Source organism: Emys orbicularis, chromosome 2, assembly GCF_028017835.1.
Source record: "Emys orbicularis isolate rEmyOrb1 chromosome 2, rEmyOrb1.hap1, whole genome shotgun sequence".
In the NCBI taxonomy this organism is placed as follows: Eukaryota; Metazoa; Chordata; order Testudines; family Emydidae; genus Emys; species Emys orbicularis.
In genome coordinates, this window is record NC_088684.1 from 75,895,001 (window position 1) to 75,917,222 (window position 22,222).

The following is a 22,222-nucleotide window of genomic DNA, read 5'->3' on the forward strand; positions in this document are numbered from 1 at the left end:
ACCAGGAGATCAGAGTTTGAGAGATGCCCAAGGGCAGATCTACAGTCAGGTATCAGGAGACCAGAGTCAGGCAGTAGGAGCAGGTAGCCTAAGAAAACAGTCCTAAGCTGGGGAAACCCAGTTGTGAGGACAACTTCCTGTTCCTGTGCTTGGTTTAAATAGAAGCAGGGAACCATTCAGAACCCTCAGAGTTCCAGGAATCAGATCCCAGGATTGGAGTCCTCTGTCAGTTGAGCTTCTAGTTCTGGCAACTGTTAGCAAGTCACTGGGTGGCAGGTTGGAACTTACTGGCTAAGAGCCGTGTGGACTGGCGTTTAAGAGCAGCGGTCCCTGACAATGTAAGAACTGAAAGAGGAAATAGAAAGTTCAAGGTAAAATGATGAAGCTAAAATTGTAGACAGGACAGGCAAATGGAAGCAATGAGTTTAGGAGAAAATGATAGAAGAGATGGAGCTGTGAATGGAGATGTTCCTAATGCCAAAGAGAAGCACATCTTTCTTGAAGGTATTTAATGTATTATTTGATTATTTAGCTTTAAAGTACAAAAAGACGCCTGAGCAAAAGCTCTGTGCTGCCTGGCAACAATTAAACTCACAATCCACATACGCAAAACACCCGATATTGGAACTGGAATGAAAAAAATGAACATACCAGCCAATGGGGAGAATATATTCCATTCCTGCCCCTATAAAACCTGTGTCCTCAACTCTCCTAAAAAATACCCCTATAGATGTTTTAAGTATTCTACTATACGGTATGGGCCTGATTTTTTTTGTAAATGTACAAAATATATTCCCTGCAACTCTACCCAAAACTCAAACTCTCAGCCATCCCCCCAAAGACCTATCATGATCATCTGAATTGGTTACAAAATGAAAAAAAAAAAATGCAAGAATTTTATCAACATTCTTTTCCTGTGTTCTTCACTGAATTTTGACAGTTTTTCATCAAAATGTAACCAGGTCTAAATATAGATATTTTAATTGCTTTTTATACAGTACGGTGCAACTTTTAAAAGTGTACATGCACAACTGCACATGGAAAATGTGTATGCAAATGCATGCCTAGTTTATGAGCACAATTACTGTGATTACCAATTTAAATACATCTAGTCGGGGAGGGATAAAGGAGATTGAAATGTGGAGTGAGGAGCGGGAAGAGAAGATGGAAGGAGAGAAAGAGAGTGACCTAGGGAGGGAAGTAGACTGGAATAAGGGAAGAAGAAAAAAGATAAGAATAGGGGAGTGATTTCAGAAAATTATAAAACATTTTTATATGAATATTGTTTCGTTAAACACAGAATGTGGAGTGAACAGTCTTATGATAAATTGTTATCTCAACAGGCTCATCTGCTGGGAGATAACTGCATAGATTGTTACTGTAGCCAATCAAATTTCAGTTTGCTAAGCAAATGGCTTGGATGTACAATATGTACAACATCTCAGGGACATACTCTGCACTAGTTGCACAAACAAGTTAGATACACAAATACATGCCATATACATTAGACCCACAATAATTTCAACTCTTGCCTTAGAACTGGAAGCTGCAGCTGGTAATGAATGCCGTTCCCTATGAGTGAGCAGCTGTGAATACTTGATAATACCTATGCTCAGGTTTCTGCACTCTTTCTGGGTGCAATCCAGGTTGTTGATTATGATTAAGGCTGGTTGTTTGTCAGGCTCTCATGGTTTGTTACTGATTCTTTGATCGATTTTTGTAGTTTTTAAACAAAGGTTGTGGCTACTAAGTAGCTCCCTACTGGGCTGCATTAGCTTTTATTTGTTTTTGTTTTTTTTGTTTTTAGAAAAATTAAGTATGTAGCCCTTATGGTTGTGAAGATAATCTTGCAAATGTGAACCATGTGTAACCAATGCAGTGCTCTCATCCCAAACATACCAACAAATAGCGCTTCTGCAAGATGTTCCTATTCTTTATGGTAAGATGTGTTTAAAAGTGAAAACTGCGTAACTAAGAAAAATAAAAAATGTTTTATGTATGTAATGGTGATCCAGTGGGCTGTCCCCTGCCTTAAATATCTTTTGCATATAGTGAGAACCCTTTGTCTCAAAGCTTGATACCCACACCAGTCAGTGGAAAAACACTGGTATCCCAAGATGGAGTCCAGCACCAGGTGACCTGATCACATGTCCCTGTAGGGTCACAGCAGCCATAACTCAGAGGCTGTTTCTAGAGTCCTCAGAAAGCCACTCCCCACCTCCACCCCCACCCCCAGTGGGAGATAAGCTTCTTCTAAGGCCTATTATTTTCTCCTAATGGCTCATTAACCTGAATGGGCCCTTTCCAGCCAGCCATCTAGACTGAGTGTCTTTTACCTAGTGAGCGTTCCCCAGGTGTAAACACATTTATAATACAGATACATATTCAATATTCCTAACTTCAGATACAAAAATGATACATGTTTACAAATAGGATATTCAGTATATCATATTCAGTAAATCATAAGCTTTCCAATGACACCTCACATGACTTATCTTGCATAAAATGCATTATGATTATGTCATAGTCACATCATAATAATATTACTGTGAAGAATATGGGGTGAAGTGTCACACCTCCCCCTTTAGATTACTGTCAGAGGGTTAGTCACTGGCTAATGCGAAGGCAGTGTGTCGAATGCCCTCTTTAGGGTTTGGTTATACAATTCCCAAATGTTACCAAACATTGTAGTGCCATCCACAGGTGTTTTTGCAAAGTTCTGCATTTCTTTTCCCAGCTTGCCTGAAAACATTCTTGTGTGTAGCATTGTTAACATAATGCAGATATCAATATCTTTTAGAGTTTCCCCTTCCACACAGCAGACCAGGTTTGTTATGCTTTCTCTGCTGTGCCAAGCTCTAAGCCTGTTTACAGGTATTAGCTGAGAAGCAGTATCCATATAGGACTTCCTTGACACCACTCCTACCATGTTTAGAAGCTTTTTCCAAAAATTATGCATGTTACACATTTTTAAAGGATTTACCATCAGTACCAAATTCTTTGTCATAACCAACAAATTGCATATTATGAGACTTAACAGTACTAACAAATTAATGACAGGGAGGCGTTTCCAAGTATGTTCATCATACCACGCCTTCTGTTTAGACAGTCTGGATTGTTCAATACCCATTATGTTTTTCAACCCCTTCCTGAACCATAATGTGTGTTCAGATACTGGTCTTTCTTTCCCTCTAGTGTGTTGTCCAGTATCCCCTTTAGTAAAGGTTCTCAGTCCATGTATGTTGTTGGGGTTTTGGAGAGGTAATGATTTAAGAGGCTCTAGCATGTTACAGGCCAACCCCCTCCAGGCCAGTGCTGTGCCCATGCAAAAAATCCACACACACACCCTCCTAGGGTTTCTTTGTAATTCTCACTCCAAGCACTGGGACTTTCCCCACCCCCTTCTTCTAGAGGGCTGTGGTCTTTCAGCAGCTTTTTCTTAGCTGCTTGGTGGATCTTATCTGCCTGGGAAATGGCTTCCTCCTCCTCTTTCTCAGGTGGGTCATTAGCATTTTCACTGACTGTCAAGTCTTTAGTAGGATTCCCAGACAGACCCTTTAACAGCCGGAGCCACATTGAAAAAAATCATTTCCAAGTAACAATTGTGATGGGTTATGAAGTACTGCTGCCACAGTCAATTCAGCTTCTAAATCCTCAGTTTCTATGTGCACTTTAGCCAAAGCCACAAGGATTTTGTGATCTACTACTAACAAAAGCTCTGCCATCTGTCCTGGCAGTATGTCTTTTTCCTGAACAATTTTTCTCCTGACCATAGAAATTTCTGCACCTGTATCCCTCCACCCCAGGAGTTCTTGCGATTAATTTTGACAGCCTTTATGTGCTTCCTGCCCGGCCGGGAAGAGACTATTTTTACAAACCCTGTATGGTAAGTGGCAATTGCCTGAGGTGCCTCTGTGCTCTGGGTAGCAGCATTCCCATGAGTTGCTTGCTGCCTGTTTGCTAGTACTACCCAGCACAGGGCATTTATTCTTCAGGTGCTCAGCAGATTTACAGTGGTAGCACCTTCTGGGCTCTTCTGTTTTTACAGGAGATTTGGGACGAGGACTAGAGGAATGGACTTGGGGAGGTAAGCGTCCAGCCTCCCATCCATCCTCCTTCTTCTCAGAGGTAAAACGGGAACCCTGCTTCCCACCAGACTTAAACCCCTCTGCCTGTGATTTATTGCTAATAGATGCTTGAGTTTGTTCAAATTCATTAGCTAGAGTAGCAAGTTCATCAACAGTTTTCACCTTTTTATCCCATAAACACTGTTTTACATCATCACTACATATACTCAGGAAATGTTCCTGAGCAACAAGATCACACATTTCTTCAAAGATTGTAATACCTTTTCCTCTTACCCACTTATCCATCAAATCTCTCATCTGGTTTACATATGCCACATTACTCATCTCAGCACCCTTCTTAAGTCTTCTAAATTTTACTCTGTATGCTTCAGGTGTAATCTGAAACTGTTTTAAAACCATTTCCTTGAGTTGGTGTTAATGAAACAAACTGGAGAGCAACTCCGGTGAGCTGCACACACCCATGTGGTGTTCCGAAACCTTGTCTCCAGGGCACATCTCTAAATTCCCACACTCACAACACATTCCTTTATGAGGGAGCATCTCCAAATCATATTTTTTCATAAATATATCCCTACAGGAGTCTGTTGAACAGGCAGTGAGGTCAACATTTGGAATCTGGCCTCTTGCCTGCCCTCCAGCAGCTCCTCCTCTCCTTTGCTGGCTTCCTCAGGCCTTTCTCTTCTTAGGCCTCTCAGTCTTGGCCACCCTGACCCCTGGAGGCATTGGCAAATTTTCTTTTCCTCCTGCCCCTGGTGGTGCACACAGAGTGGGTAGCAGGTTGGGGGAGGGGAGATGAAACCCAGAGTTGAGAGCTTGAGGGACACTGAGAGAGGGTCATGAAGGTCCCAGAAATGGGCTGTTCTGTGGCTAAAAGGATTTTATTGTGGGGCTCTAAACAGGGCCGTCTCCAGGCACCAGCTCAGCAAGCAGGTGGTTGGGGGCGGCCAAGGGGAAGGGGCGGCACATCAGGCTCTTCGGCGGCAAGTCCTTCGGTCCCCCGAATTGCCACCGAAGAAGAAAGCGGCGCAGTGGAATTGCCGCCGAAGTGCCGCCGATCGCGACTGCGGCTTTTTTTTTTTTTTTTTTTCCGCTGCTTGGGGCGGCAAAAACCCTGGAGCCGGTCCTGGCTCTAAATCACAGAGTGGGAGGAATAAAAGGAAGTAAGTGGGCTGAGAATCAATGTGTGAAAGAAATAGGTAGGGGAGTCCAGGGAAATGAGAGAGACAGAAATAGTAGTAAAATAATTTAAAGTGGGAAAATGGAAAGGAAGAGAAAGGAGTGAAATAAGAAGATGAAAGGGAGAGTAAAGGGAGAATAAAGAAATGGAAGGAAAAGAGAAAAGGCAAAAATGATGCACTAAGACTGGCCATATTTATATTTATTTTTCTGTCTGACTTTTCCTCCTCCAGTCTCCCAACCCAGCTGGGCAGTGTTGCTGTTACTCTCACAGTTCATTTGCCCCTGCCTGCAGGGTGCCAGGTGTTCTCTATGGATTTCGGTCTGTGGTTTCTCAACACCTCTCAGTTGAGGCACTTACACAGAGCCCTAAATAAATCAAAGCTCATAACTTTAAGCACCCATGCTTGACAATTTTGGCCCTTTTTGTTTTGGGCTTTGTGCTCCTGAATTTTGTGCAACACTTTGACTACCATTGTGATAGGAGCTATATAAAAACTTATGATATAGATAGAGTGAGATTCATCATATAGGTCTTGATGGTAAGCCCTCTAGAGTTAATTGACTTCAACATGCTTTGGATGAGTTAAATGGATGTGCATCTAGAGTAATAATAACTTCCATGGAGTTACTCCAGGTCTACACTGGTCTAGCTGAGAGAAAAATTTGGCCCTGTACCTTGGTGTTCTGATGGAGTTTTTTACTACTGTTTTGCTTGTTGTGACTTAGTGTGAAGTATACACAAAGAATAACAAGACAACCAAAATCTGATACTGTTAGGGGAAGCTTAAAGTATTTGACTCTCTTGACCGCTGCTGTGTTTTTGACACTGTGAGTGGATAATTTTTTAATGAAATAGTCATCTGTTATTTATCCCCCTGCTCAGGGGGAAATTCTGAATATTTTGTGTAAAGAAAGGCTTCAAGGAGAAAACAGGGGTGTGTATGTGTTACCATTATTAATGCTTCTGTGAGAACTATAAAAGCTTGACAATTTAAATTCTGCTTGAATTTTGGAAAGTGATCTACTAAGGCATTATTATTTCTATATTTATGAATAACTTATTACTGTTCTAGATAAGGATTCCTACCAATGAATGACTATCGCCACTTCTCCCTTTATTCTGCCTTGCCTTAAAATTTGTCATTTTCATTCCACGGAGTTCTGTATAAAACTGCAGCAATTGAATGTAATGTGGAAGAAACTTTGCTAATGTAATCAGGAAGAAACTTGAATACAAAACAAGTCTTTGTGAAAACATCTCATCCAGAATTTAATTATCACAGGAGAGTCATTTATAGATTGATTTACTTGACTTTTCCTCAGACTGTTGCTTTAATGTACTGAAGTAGACAAGATGATAGAGAAAAGTTGTCTGTTACAGTGATCATAAGGGTTTGTATTGGGGCTGGAGAAAGTAATTTGTGTATATAAAAGAAAAAAATCATGGAATTCTTTAAATACCTTCTGATGTGCTAATTTAAAAACAAATGTATTTGATGAGGAGCCCAGTAAACCTGTTAATCTGGTACATTAAAAAATATATTTTCTTTATTAGTCGCCTGCACATAGCTATTCCAGCTACGACTCTGGTAAGAACGAGAGCATAGGCAGAGGTGCTGAAGATCTGTCTCTGAACCGAGGAGATGAGGACGAGGATGACCATGATGAACACGAAGATGCTGAGAAGGTTAATGAATCTGATGGGGTAGAAGCTGAGCGACTGAAAGCTTTTAATGTAAGTCCTGCAGCATTAACTGCCTTGCTTACCTTTACTAGTTTCCTTGTGTATTGTTATTTATGGGTAAGTTTGGCAATATTAGAGGCACATTAATTTACAAAAGGATCCTTTTTAAAGCACATTAAACTCTCACCAACAGACACCAGTTTCACTGTGTTTTATTTAGAACTATAAGGCAAAGTGCCATCTTTATCAGTGAGGAGAACTAAGATGTGTTTTGTGTATATGTGCATGTTCATCCAGTGGATAGAGGGGGGGGGACTGCAGCTAGTTTATAGGAGGAGCATTCCAGTGGTCAGCTATTTTCTCTTGCTTTCCCACTGTATGTAATTATGCATGATAACACAAGCAATTGTTCAAACTAGGAGAATAGTAAATATGCAGTTCAATAAAACCAGGGAGCAATCATAACTTATTGTTAATAACAAAAGTTAAGTGCTGCCTATTTTCACAATCCATTGTGGTGTATCTCACAATTTCTATACACTATAGACTATTCTTTTCTTGTCTTTTTTATCAGCCCTAAAAAAAAAAGTCCTTTAAAGAGTTGTTTGCTTAACATTTCTGGCTTCCCATTACATAGCTTCTTCAGCGCTCAGAAAAAGTATCTTCCTATCAGTAATCAAGACTAGGAAGAGAAAGAGAGCAGCCCTCCAAACCCTTTTCCTCTGTCTCCCTCTTACCAACAGATGTTTGTCAGGCTGTTTGTAGATGAAAACTTGGACCGAATGGTCCCAATCTCTAAGCAGCCCAAAGAAAAGATCCAGGCTATCATTGACTCATGCAGGCGACAATTCCCTGAGTATCAAGAGCGTGCCAGAAAACGCATACGTACTTACCTCAAGTCCTGCAGGCGGATGAAAAGAAGTGGTTTTGAGATGGTGAGTTTTGATTTAAAACCCAGCCCTAGTTTCCATCAAAACCCCATATGTAAATCCATGGCACTATTTCGTTTTCATCTTAGTGTCTTTTTATTTGGTAATGTCAGGTCAGAGGTTTCTTTCCCCCCTCCCTTTTTCATCTTTCCTGAATTTATTCCCTTTGTTCACTGCTTTAAAAACATCTTGGGAGGATATAGTTCACAGGTCTGTGTGAATCCATAGAAAGTGAGGACTCAAGCAAGATGTGAGGAGAGAAACCAATGGGAAGAGTATCTCATTTATATATTTTTTTCCTTTCCAACACCGTTAGAGAGGCTATTAAGTTAGTGAAGTCTTGCACTGATGTGGAATTTCTTTGGAATTCTGCTAACTGTTTTTCGGGGAGATCCATGAAATCAGAAAATAGGATCCATCAGAGCACTACAGTATCCATAGTAATGGTCAGTGAAGGACAGATCATGAAAACTTAGAGACTGGAAAGATGAAAGACTTTTTAAAAAAAATCTGTAGTAAAACAAGTTTTTATGATAAGTGCATTGACAGTAGCTTTAAGTTTAAGGTGATTTGTTTGTACTTTTGGATTTATTTAGCAGTCAGTGAAAGTAGACCCTGCCTTCACTATCTTCTTTGAGTTGATATTCAGGTGTACAGATGGCATTCAATATTATTAAAACATCCCTGGCAAATTTTACAGTTCTGTCATTTATTTCCCAGGGTTTATACCTCATTATTTATTCACAGGTTATGAATACTATGTTAGTGTATAACTGGCAGTATTTCTAGACCCTACACATCCTTGGCCTCTTGTGTTGCACAAAAATGGTAAGGAATAGCTCTCCTCACAGCTTATCACTTAGTCAACTTCAGAATCATCAGAGAACTTTGATATTTTCACAAACCAGAAGAGACACTAGCAAATGAAATTGTAGCATGCTACATTTGATTTATTTCTCTCTCTCTCCTTTATATAAGATAAAATCACGTCATCATTACAAACATCATTTATTAATAAAGTGTATCATTTTTAAAGAATAAATCATTTGAAAACCCATCTACATATTAAAAAACTGGGTTCAACTTTAATTTTCTTTCTCTCTTTCTCTTTTCATAGCAGCCTGAATATAGTACTTGTGAAGTTCAGATGATGGTTTTAAAATGTTAGTTGACAAGCTTAAAAACAAAGTACCACATCTGATTGTGGGGCAAGACCAGTATAGTATGAGATATAAAATGTAGAGTCAGAACCTTTAATCCTTTGTAAACTTTCATGATTCTAATTTACCATACAGCTTTATTGTCTGAGACACTGGGTTAATGCTGCTTTCAGCCAATGGAAACTTAGATAGAAAGAGAGAGAATAAAGGACATCTGTATAGATGTAAGTGCTAAAGACTGACAGATTGTGTGTCACGTTGTAGCCATCCAGAGTAGGAGATAGACAAAAAAAATTAAATATTTTCTTATAATACAGTAAGTAGCATCTTTTCACATCCATTCTCTTTGGCTGAAGATAATTCAGGAGTGTGAGATTGAGATATCACTGTGTCAAATATTACTTCATTACACTAGCACCCAAAATACATACTATACAGCTAACTGATGCTAATAAATGGTCTTCTTGTTTTGCTATTTGGCCAGATTGTGAACCCCTTACTCACACTGATGAGCAGTAACTCACATGAATGAGTAGAGTCCTATTTAAGTCACTGGAGCTACTTGTGTGAGTAACTGCTCACCAATGTGAGTAAGGGGTTTACAATCTGGTCTATAACAATTAGGTTGATTTGATTTCAGTGGACTAGTCATGAGTATAATAATGATTACTCATGTGAGTACTTCTTTTCAGGTTCAGGTTTATATTCCTGTTCTTTTCAAAAATATCATGAGAATTATTATAAAGTAGGCAACTTTTATGGCACAAAAATCTCCCTACTTTGGAAGTGTTCGATTTAATCAGATCTTGTGGTGGTTTCAACCTACTTTAAAAAAGAATGTGCTTTGATGTGTTTCAATAGGGTGGGCAGGGCATTGCTGTCTGTGCCAGCAGTGACATCCCTGGTGGGTAAGAAGGGAAATATGCCAATGCTTCCCCTTCCTTAACTCTCTCAAACTGAAGCGTAAACCAAAAGCTTTTAGAAGAACTCAGTGGAAAATCTCCCATTGACTTCTGTGGACAATAGGTCTGGTCCTTGGGGCACTAGTGCCATGTGGCCTTCATGGCTTCATTTCAGATCATTCTGAAAGATAGAACCTATCAAGAAGATGTTATAAAAACATTCTAATTTTTAAATTAGCTTGCCGGTCTGTAACTCATATCAGAAAGCAGTTTTGAAAAATACTACATTGGACAGAGACACTTGGCTAGCTGATTATTTTAAATTTACTTTCCATTTCACTGGGGAAAAGAATCATTTTGTCTGGATAACGACATTTGTGCAGGACTATCATGAAAAAGACATGTTGGTGTTGATTTGAATCAGGTGTTATGCTGAAATACAGCAAAACAGGATAATGGTATCCTCAGGAGCTATAGCGCTACTGTCATCATATTAAATAGGATGTCAGATAATGATCTCCACAGGAGATGCCTTTTTACCCTACATGTATTTAATATAACTTATCTTTCATTTTGTTCAGGGCAAAAGTACATTTTGAGCATGTAGTTTCAAGAGGAAACAGAATAATCTGATAATGTATGTGGCATATGACAATTCAGCAATACTTGTGGAATAGCACAGCTATCTACAGCTTGGTGCTATGGTGTTTAAGAGAAAATGTAAACACTAAGTTTAATTAGTGAAAGACTCTGTGTGGTAAAGAATATGAAGCATGCCTGAGGCTTGCTTCTGTCACTTATTTGCCATCTGTAATCCAAACAACACCTCTTACTGCATAACAGGCCAGTTGTAGCTCTGAGGCACTAGAAAAGGTTTGGTCTCATGAGTGTTCATGTTGCTAGCTAATGTGCTTCTCAGTATTAATATCCTGTTTTTAAAAGATTGCTTAAGTTACCCTATTTATATTTGTGACAGCTGACCATTGCATGGACCCCAAATCCATTTGCTTAGTTTCCTGTTAAAAATATTCAGCGAAAAGAGTTTTCCATGTCTGGAATCTTTTCGCCCTTTGATTATTTAGCTCTTAAATGTGCACCATCATTTTTGTTCTGACATAAACATATCCATTAAAAGGACATTGTCAAAGTATTTCTTGTCAATTGTAAAATCATATTTCTCCTCCCAGTCTCTTTGGTTTATAATAATCCATTGAAAGATTGAAACTAGATAATGTGTTTTCTTAATCTTACCATTTAATGAAGAAGGAAGTTGTTTAGTGGGACTGGAAATCGGGAGATCTGGGTTGTAGTCCTGGCTCTACCACTGAAGTACTCTATGATGTTAAGCAAGTCATTTAATTGCTTTCTCTTGGTTTTCCCTCCTGTAAAATGGGGCTAATAATACATACCTACTTCATGGGGGTGATCAAAAGGCTTAGTTCTTTAATATATCTAAAGTTGCTTCAGGTCCTCCGATGGAAAGTACTCTATAAGTGGAATGGCCTCTCCGAACTGATCCATATGGCTGCTACACTCTTCTCCTTCGAATCCTTTCTCAAGACTCACCTCTGCTTACATGTCTGTGGGAAACTGGCACCTGGGAAAGTCTACGTAGAAGACCACTAGTGCTTCCTTATGTCTGTTTACATATTTATATTTCAGAAAAGAAACAAACCTATAGATGATCTGAAAACACATACTAGCCTAAGTAACTATGTGGTTTTGTTACTGTTACCCTTCTCCTTCCTCCCCTTTTCACCTATTGTTACTCTCACTTGCTGTGTCCAGACTTAACTTAGGCTCTCGTTCTGCAATGTGATATGTGTGGGTAGACCTTTCTACCCACATCCATCACTGTGCAAGATCAAGGTTGCAAGCTCTTTGAGGCAGAGATTGTGAAAAAAATACAGAAAAAAACAGCTCCCAGCACAATGAGGCCCTGATCCTGACTGAGACCAAATTAATAATATCAAAGGGCACATTATTATTTATTTATTACAAACTGGCAAGTACAGGCTAATCATAAATGGCTTTCCCTATGTGAGCTCAAGAATGGATTTGACAGCAGGGACGAGGAAGAAAGGAGAGACAGAATGCCCGAACACGTTCTCCCAGTTAGGACCTTAACAGCGACCACCCCTGCACACCCCATCCCAGCACAACAACAAAAAAACAGACAGCTTCCATTTTTTTCATCGTTCCATCTTTCACCACTCCCATCATTTGCCTTTTCAAAGCACACAATTCTTGTCTTGGTGAATGATAGGATTAAGGTAGTAAAAGGGCAACTCTGAGTAGTTCAAACAAGCCTGATAAATACAGCTTATTGAAAAATGGAAAAACAGTTTTGTGAAAATTTTTGACATTTTGAATTTTTTCCAGAATTTGAAACAAACTTTTTGGGGATAGTTGCAATTTTTTTAAATTGATTTCTTTAATTTTCAAATTCTCCCCTTTTTTCTCTTCCCCCTTTCCTTTTCCCCCATAGAGCAATACAACTGATGATGATGATGATGATGATATAATGATCAGACTTGTTTTTTTATTTTCTTATTTTCTTTTTGCTACTTTAACCTTTCAAAACTTCTCCAACTTTTGAAAAGCTACTGAGTAACATAATTAGTTTCAAGTATCAGAGGGATAGCTGTGTTAGTCTGTATCCACAAAAACAATATGAAGTCCGGTGACACCTTAAAGACTAACAGATTTATTTGGGCATAAGCTTTCGTGGGTAAAAAAACCACTTCTTCAGATGTGGGTTTCATTTAGTTTCATTTTTCCTCAGTAACCTTGCAAAAGTTGAAGAAGTTTTGAGAAGTTAGAATCATGCATGGAAAAATTTAAAAAAATGAAGAAACCCCAATACCTAGACATTATTTATTCTATTTTATTCAGTTACAAAAAGGGCGGCAGGGGGAAAAGCTGAAAAATCAAAATGTTGAAATTGCCAATTTCAATGAAGGTCTAGAATTTAAAACAAAACAAACAAACAAATAAACAAAGCTTTTTGCATCAGGGTTTTCATTTTTGAAAAAGGTAATTTTTCACCAGAAAAAGGTTGGACTTAAAAGTTTTGATGAGCTATACAGAAAAGCTCAAAATGACATTAAATATACATATTTCTAGTTTTTCTTAGATTGTGGATCTGGTTTTATGTCAGACTCTTTGCTAAAATAGTATTTTATTAGCTGTATTGTCCTATTAGGACATATATGTGTAGTATAACATAGGGGGCCCGGTTTAGTACATTTGCTTAAGACAAAGAGGAAATAAAAGTAAGGCAAACTCCATGTTTCCTGGCTCTTTGAAGTGTTGATGCCCAGCTGTTTACTGCCTGAAAGCCCAATCCATTTAAATCAATGATTTGGATCAGGCCATGAGGGAGGTGTGAATCCTAGCCATGTGAGGGGCTAGTCAAGTTGGGGGAGCTGATCCCCTGCATGTTGTACTCTTTGCACTAATTATCTGTTCTTGTCTAGGTGATGGCTCTTTGCCAAACCCCTCTGTCTCCTCTCCCCCCCCCTTTCTCAACCACCAATATTGTTCATATATCTGCTTTCCATAAGATCATATGGAAATAATATGGAAGCCCAAAGCACTGATCCAAAGAGGTGCACCAGCAGACTAGGCCACCCAAATTGTGTATGTCATCAACGCCTCATTTATATCTAGAAGTGAGTGACAGGAGAAGACTACAGCTTGAGTGGTACAAACACTTAGGCTACGTCTATGCTATTAGTAAAGGGTGTGACTCCCAACTCGTGCACATACATGCACTAGCTCTCATCAAGCTAGCATGCTAACAATAGTAGTGTAGATATGGTAGTGTGGGCAGCTGCGAGCAGTGGCTCAAGCTAGCCATGTCAAGTGCAAACTGCCTGAACCCCTTTTGTATGTACTCTGGGCGGCTAGACCATGCCGCCGATGCTGCTGCCGCCCACGTTACTGCGACTACACTACTATTCTTAATGTGCTAGATCAGATAAGAGCTAGCACAAGTGTGTGTACGTAAGCTGAGAATCACACCCCTAACTCATAGTATAGACATACCTGTAGGTATATAATTGTATGTGTCAGTGGTCTCTGACATCCAACAATCCTTAAACCCCTCTGTCATTCCCCCTGTGAAGTACCAGTTAACATGTAGGACCAAATCCTGCTCACCTTGCTCATGCAAGTAGTCCCGTTGACCTCACTGAGACTACTCATGAGTAATTGGAGCAGGACTTGGCCCTTTGTGTATGCACAACCGATAGGGTTGCCAGTTTTGGGTGGACATATTCCTGGAGGTTCCATCACATGACATAAACTTTAATTAAATATTAATCATGGAATCCTAGGGTTAGATAACCTTGCTGTCCCTTCTAGTTTAATAACCCCCTGCCAAGATGTTGTATCTAAACCATCTAAGATAGATGGCTATCTAGACTCCTTTTGAAAATTTCCAGGGAAGGATCTTCCACAACCTCCCTAGGCAGTCTGTTCCATTGTCCTATTGTTCTCACAGTTAGTAATTTTTTCCTGAGACTTAATCTAGATCTGCTATGCTGTAGTTTGAACCCATTGCCTCTTGTCCTGCCCTCTGTGGCAAGAGAACAATTTTCTCCTTTTTTATGGCAGCCTTTCAAGTATTTGAAGACTGCTATCATGTCCCCCCTTAATTTCCTCTTTTCCAGCTAAACATACCCAGTTACTTCAGCCTTCGCTCATATGGCTTGCATTCCATCCCTTTGATCATCTTTGTCACTCACTTCTGGATTCTTTCCGGTTTCTCCACATTCTTTCTTTACAATGGTGATCAAAATTGGACACAGCACTCCAGCTGACGCCTAACCAACACCGAGTAGAGCGATACTATCACATCCTGTGACTTGCCTCTGTTAATGCCACCTAAAATTGCACTTGCTTTTTTTGCAACAGCATCTCATTGCTGACTCATGTTGAGGTTGTGATCCACCACAACTCCCAGATCCTTCTCAGCAGTGTTGCTGCCAAGCCAACTAACACCTATTCAGTATTTGTGCCATTGGTTTTTCTTCCCCAAGTGTAGCACCTTACATTTGTCTTTGTTGAATTTCATTTTGTTGTCTATAGCCCAGTTCTCCAAGATCCCTCTGAATCGTAGCCCTATCCTCCTAAGTATTGGCAACTTTCCCCCCCTCCCCCGCCAGCTTTTTTGTTATCCGCAAATTTGATCAGCATGCTCTCTGTTCCTACATCCGGGTCATTAATAAAGATGTTAAACAACATTGGACCCAGAAGAGATCCCTGTGGAACCCTACTTGAGTTCTCCCTCCAATCCCTCATCATTCCATTAATAGTTACTCTTTGTTTGCAGTTTAACCAATTATGTATCCACTTAATGGTAGTTCCGCCAAGCCCACATTTCTCCAGCTTACTTATCAGAATGTCATGTGGGACTGTGTCAAAAGCCTGGTTGAAGTCCAGTAATATTATGTCCACCGCATTCCCCCTAGCCACCAAAGATCTCTAATCTTTAATTCCTGGAGACTCCAGGACAATCCTGGAGGACTGGCAACCCCAACAACCAAAGGGAGGAGAATTGTGATTGGCTGGCATGTGTCACTTGGTTGCCTCTATCCCCTCATGCTTTTCTGCAAACACATCACAAGTGGTTGTTACTATAGCTTGACCTCTCTGACTTGGAGCAGGGCGTGCTTAAGGGGCATAAGGGGCAATGTAGGCCATTTTGAAATGTTAAGTGGACTTTGCTTCCTTTTTGTTCTGGAAGTACTGCAAGTCTCAGCTACTCCTAGGGATCTACAGCACATACTCCTGCACATTGTTACCAAACTGGGTTCTGTGTAGCAAAGAGCATATAGTGAGCCTTTTCCCAGTACATATTGAAAATATTATGTGCAGACAGGAATATGGCATTGTAGTTTAGACACTGCTGTAATCAAATGGCAATATATGATAATTCAATTAAACATACTTCTGAAAACTGAAAAATAACCTGATCTCCACAGAGCATGCACAAAAGTCCCCTTGGTTTTTACTTTTTCCAGTTGTTTCTAGTTGTTTCTTTTATTTCACTAATAGATGGTGGAATTGGATACTTATCATAGCATCTATGTAGACTGAAAGAATAAGTAAAATATGTCAAAATTCAAGGAAAAATACAGTGCTGCAAGCATTAAAACGACAATCAAATTCTTCATATTTTACGAAGAGCTAGTGCTAAATAAAAATTATACCAGTACATCCAATAGAGTGCAGTACTGTACTTCAATCTATAAACAGTATAAAGCTCAAACAAGCCTATTGTGTTAGGTTTGAATTGCATGCTTCCTAGTGTGTGTGAGTGCTTCAGAAAAAACCCCAACACATTTCTCAAGAATCCTTTGCAATCTTAATTCTTTAACAAGATGTTGGTGAGTATAAGTTATGTGGTACTCTTACGGTTGAGATTTTTCTATTTAATTGACATCACAGTATTGTGTAGGCTGAAAAAAGTGTGAGATGAGACAAAATGTAAATATAGCAGAGTTCTGTAGTATACAATTAAAATTGTTAAAAATCTGTCATTTGAAGATGATTATTACTTTCTCTTGTAAATCAGTTAAAGGTTTTCATAGGAAAAGTGTTATATAAGTGCTAAGTGTTAATATAGATATGTGGAGGATCTTATATATTACGGTGAAAAAGTTGTGACTAATAACGTGTGTGTTAGTATTAAACCAGTCTTAAGCTGTGTATTATAAGAGCTGAAGTACAATTAGTGCACTATGGGACAAAGGTATTTAGGTGCCTAAAGATGCAGACAGGCACATAGTGGGAAATCAGTGGAGTTAGACAACTAGGCCCTTTTGAGAATCTGAGTAGGTACCTGTCTGCATCTTGAGGTGCCTACATACCTTTGAAAATTTGAGCCCATATGCTTTTTATATTAAGGTAACATTTAAGGTTCATTCCCATCCATACATTTGTACTGGTGTCTGTAAGCAAAAGAGAAAGTAGTGTGCTCAGGTCTGTGTTTACAAGTAACGTCACCTGGTATTTGGAGATTCTAGTTTTCAACATTAATTGCCCTAAAATATTGGAGAGTATTTCTGTACAAATATCCTGATCTAAAGTTCAGTTTTTCAGCAGGGAGCAGGGGGTTTCACATATGCCTCATCCACTCTTTATAGTTAGCTCTATGCTTTTTTATAAATTGACTCAGACCTTTGTGAAACATACATCTTAGAACACTTAGACCAAATTTCTGTATGAAAAGGTAGGCATTTATTTGTGCTGTAAGTTAATATAAGCCCTCATGAAATGTGCTAAAATAGTAATCCTACGGACTACAGCTCTCTGTTTAGAATATGTGCAGTAGCATTGCAAACTTTTCCACAAGGGATATCTGGACCTTTTCAGTTTAAACAAATGTCTTCCAGGAAATCATTATCTAAATTTTGTCAGACTTTCACCAATAACTGTATCTAAATCTAACACATGATGGCCTATTTTTAGTTTATATAGAAATATGGGGTTTGTGTTTATATGGCAAAAAAGATATTTATTTTTTCCATGAAGATACTGTTTATGTACATCACTTTAAACTGAGAATATGGCTATCTCATATTTGGGTGACTTGCACAATAGTTTTATATTATATCCCTAATATGAAATATGACAATCTCTGTTATATTAAGCAAGCAGATCGCATACACAGGTAAGCCAATTTTTTTGTGATTCAGGACCAAGCTATTCAAGTTTCAATTTAGTAAAAGAATCAACCACCTTGCAGTGCTTCTCCACTGGTAAAGTATGCCTAATTAGTTAAATATACTATTGATTATTGATTTACCATCTTTGAATGCCTGATCCAAATTCCATTAGTCCATTGACTTCAAATTGTTTTAAATCAGGCCCATAGTTCTTTGACCTTCTCTGTTACAGAGCAATGCCATCAGCTAATTTAATTTTGTACAATGAAATCTGCAAATATTGCTTCCAGTATTATGTAAGATTTCTCCAAAGGCGTGGTGGGGGTGCATGACTATGAAGGGATGGTGAGTGAGCATCTTCATGCAAGTGCCAACCTCTGGTTCTGATTTGGACAAAATAGCCATCCGCTTAAACCGTACATAAAGTCACGGTTAATACAATGGTTTTGTGTTCACATAGTGAAATTGTCATTTCTTTAAATACAGATAATAGTTTAGACAGAAGCAATATCGAAGCTACCTCCGACTATCGCAGAATGTGGCCTGAAAATGAAGCAACATATTGGCAATTTAATTAGTCAGGGGGACGGAGCATTTTTCTGCTACCCCAATAACAGAAATGGGTCACAAGTGTTCCATCAACAACACTTTTCTAGGTATCATCCCTACTCTTAATCCTTCTTCAAGATGCATTTGGGGACTTTTCTGCAATTGAAGAAATAAAGATTAAATTATTCCTATTGACTTTCTCTGTTTAATATTCCTTAGTGGTATAAGCATCAGGAGTGAATTCCCTGGAATCACAGGTTCCAGTGCTGCAGGGATGGACTTGGCTATTCATCTCTCTGAGATCGGTAAATGGAGTTCCATTAAGCTTAGTGTATGTGAGTCATTTGAAGAAGACCTTAAAACCCAAGATCCATTCTATGTAGATGCCAAAGACCCAAACCTGTGATCTTTTGTGTAAGGATAGAGAGGTTATCCTTTTGCTCTGGGCCAACATTTCCTTACTCCTCTGTTGTGTTACATGCTCAGCACAAGTTGGTTGTTGCCCTCAGTGGTGTATAGATGGAAGGCACTACAGTAGAACCTCAGAGTTACAAACACCAGAGTTACAAACTGACTGGTCAGCCACACACCTCATTTGGTACCGGCAGTAGGCAATCAGGCAACAGGGACCAAAAAAAAAAAAAAAACCAAACCCAAATACTGTACAGTACAGCAGTGTGTTAAACGTAAACTACTAAAAATATAAAGGGAAAAATTAAAAAAAAAAAAAAAAAAAAATTTGACAAGGTCAGGAAACTATTTCTGTGCTTGTTTCATTTAAATTAAGATGGTTAAAAGCAGCATTTTTCTTCTGCATTGTAAAGTTTCAAAGCTGCATTAAGTTAATGTTCAGTTGTAAACTTTTGAAAGAACAACCATAACATTTTGTTCAGAGTTACGAACATTTCAGAGTTACAAACAACCTCCATTCCTGAAGTGTTCGTAACTCTAAGGTTCTATTGTATATACACATGCAAAATATTACTATTGTTTTAGTTATATGAGTACCTATTTTAATTTTCCAAGTGAACAAATGGGTACAGTAACTCCTCACTTAAAGTCGTCCCAGTTAACGTTGTTTTGTTGTTACGTTGCTGATCAATTAGGGAACATGCTCATTTAAAGTTGTGCAATGCTCCCTTCTAATGTCGTTTGGCAGCTACCTGCTTTGTCCACTGTTTGCAGGAAGAGCAGCCCGTTGGAGCTAGCTGGTGGGGGCTTGTAACCAGGGTGGACTGGCAGCCCCCTATCAGCTCCCGCTCCCCTAAGTTCCCTGTGCTGCAGCCTCCCAACAGGCTATCAATTGGCAGTTCAGCTGTCCCTCTCCCCACTGCCATGTGCTGCTCCTGCCCTCTGCCTTGGAGCAGCTCCCAGAGACTCCTGCTTGCTCTGCAGGGGGGGAAGAGGGGGCTAATGTCAGGGTGTCCCCCTCCCCCCTGCTCCTGCACCCCACTTACCCCTTCTCCATATAGAGCAGGGCAGGGCCGGCTCTGGCTTTTTTGCCGCCCCAGGCAAAAAAGCCTCCGGCCGCCCTCCCCCCCCCCAGCAGGGGGGGGGGGAGGGCGGCCGGAGCCCCGGGGGGAGGGCGGCGAGCCCCGGCGGGGGCTCCGCTCTCCCCCCGGCAGCCGGGGGGAGGGCGCCGGGGGGGAGGGCGGCCAGAGCCCTGGGAGGAGGGCGGTGAGCCCCGGCGGGGGCTCTGCTCTCCCCCCGGCGGCCGGGGGGAGGGCGCCGGGGGGGAGGGCGCCCGGAGCCCTGGGAGGAGGGCGGCGAGCCCCGGCTGGGGCTCCGCTCTCCCCCCGGCGGCCAGAGCGCCGGGGGCAGGGCGGCAAGCCCCAGCCGGGGCTCCGCTCTCCCCCCGGCGGCCAGAGCGCCGGGGGCAGGGCGGCGAGCCCGGCCATGGCCCCGCTCTCCCCGGTGGCCGGAGCGCCGCGCCGCCCCCCTCCAGGTGTCACCCCAAGCACAAGCTTGGTGGGCTGGTGCCTGGAGCCGGCCCTGGAGCAGGGAGGGGACACCGACGGAGAGAGACAGAGAGAGCTTGGGGCAGCAGCTGCTGTCTCAACTTCCTGAGCCACTTAAAAAGACAATGCACTTAAGAGTGGGTCAGCTTACTTAAAGGGGCAGTGTGCATCTCTCGCTCTCTCTCTCCCACACACAAGGTGTGTGTCTGTCTCTGTCTGCTATGCTGTCTCCCCGCCCTCGTGTTCGTTCTGCCTTGTGTGAGAGGCTACGTTAACAACAATGTGTTAACCCTTGAGGGCTTAGCCGAGTGCTAGTTCATTATTTAGCAGCAAGGCATTCCCTGGGAAATATCCCTCCCTCTTCCACCCTCTAACTTCACCACCTCAACCAAGCTTCACAATCAGCATAGCTGTGAACAGTATTAAATTGTTTGTTTAAAACGTATACTTTGTGTATAGCTATATAATATATATTTTTTTGTCTGGTGAAAATTTTTCCCCTGGAACCTAACCCCCCCATTTACATTAATTGTTATGGGGAAATTGGATTCACTTAACATCGTTTCGCTTAAAGTCGCATTTTTCAGGAACATAACTACAACATTAAGTGAGGAGTTACTGTATTTCCAATACAACTGTCATGTGATGGACAGAGGTATATGCTACTTTTCAAGAGTCTATCTACCAAACTGCTCTTAAGATCCTCCTCAAGTTTTATCCATCAATGTTCTCTCTTCATCTTAAAAATTACTGAAACATAAATAAAGGAGGATACTGATATTTTCACTTGCCACTCTTCCATGTTCTAAAGCTTATATTTTCGTCATCATTTTGAATCAGTTTGTCTTACTTGATATCACAGGAATCAAAATAGCCCTTTGAGTCCTCTATGTTGGTGTAGAAAAGATTGGAGGCCCGATTCTCCTTCATTTTACACTTGTGTAACTCCAGTGGAATTTTTCTTTTTTACACCAGTGTTAAGTGTAAAGAGAACCAAGCCCTGGCCTTGAGTCAGAAAGAGTTATTATATATGAAACAGCAATGCTAAGTATGTTCTATCAGTAACAAAAGACTTAATGCTGCCATTGAAACAATCCCAAAGTAAGATACTACTCAACCTGATTAAAATCAGCAGAATCTGAACCTAAATTAGCCTCCTGAACAGCCTCCTGTATGGTGTTATTTTTATAATATTTTTGTTTCTCAGATGATTCAGGCTTACGCTGAATTTTCCTGATAAGTTTCCCCCAGTTTATCCTTTACACTAGTGTACCAAGATTCATCCATAGCGACCAGGATAAAAGGCGGGGGATTAATAGCACATCTTGCAAGCAGTAAATGTTCCCTTTTCTACCCCCCCAGGACCCACTCTGTTTTCTGATTAAAAGGTCTCCTCTGACTCTCCAGATGCTAAATATTAGGTTTTGTATTTTAGGTGATAGACATTATTGCCACTTTCTGGGTCTGTGATCACTTGACTGCTTGATATTACTGGTGGGCAAAACATTGTTTTACAAATGTTTCGGTGAACCTATGTTTCCTTTATGGGAATGTAATCTGGAAGGATTTGGAGTCATTTTAATATCTGGTTGGACATGTAATTTTCTGGCCCATTTATCTGCCCATAGGACTCCACATGGAGGTATGTTTGTTTGCGCTCTAACTAACGATTTGACCTGGAGGAATTTGCTAGATATATGCTCTTGGCTTCTGGTACTCTGGAAATCAGGTTTGCCACGGTGTGACTGTTTCCATATCCTTTGGGAGACTCCATAGTCAGTGTACCTTGAGGAGTTCATAAAACAGTGGTATTAATAGTGAGACTGCCACCTAATACATAGGGGGACATAGCATGAAAGAATCATGGCCAAGTTAAGCAATGATGCTCTCTGAATAATCTAGCAACTCTAGAAGACTAAATTAGTGCAGTAGTTCTACATCATTAAAATATCCCTTTCTAATAAGGCTACTGCCTTGCTCTAGAACTCAGAGAAACGCATCTACTTGTGTTGTAATATTAAAATTGTTTGATTGTCCGTGACACCAGGATTTAACATCAGAGAAACAAGTCTCGTCTTAAACAAACTTGATTTTCCT

The 22,222-nt window shown here is 40.4% G+C and overlaps 1 protein-coding gene across 3 annotated transcripts in view; it reads left to right on the forward strand.

Annotated features, from left to right (window-relative positions):
• Positions 1 to 22,222, forward strand: part of NOL4 (nucleolar protein 4) — a 245,823-nt gene that overhangs the window by 182,260 nt on the left and 41,341 nt on the right. For 2 of the 3 annotated variants that reach the window (XM_065399160.1, XM_065399161.1), the window contains exon 7: positions 6,823 to 7,002. In XM_065399160.1, the coding sequence (XP_065255232.1) occupies positions 6,823 to 7,002 (180 nt within the window). Of the gene's footprint in view, positions 1 to 6,822; positions 7,003 to 7,694; positions 7,887 to 22,222 lie in introns of all 3 variants that reach the window. The other variant, XM_065399159.1, reaches the window with a different exon arrangement.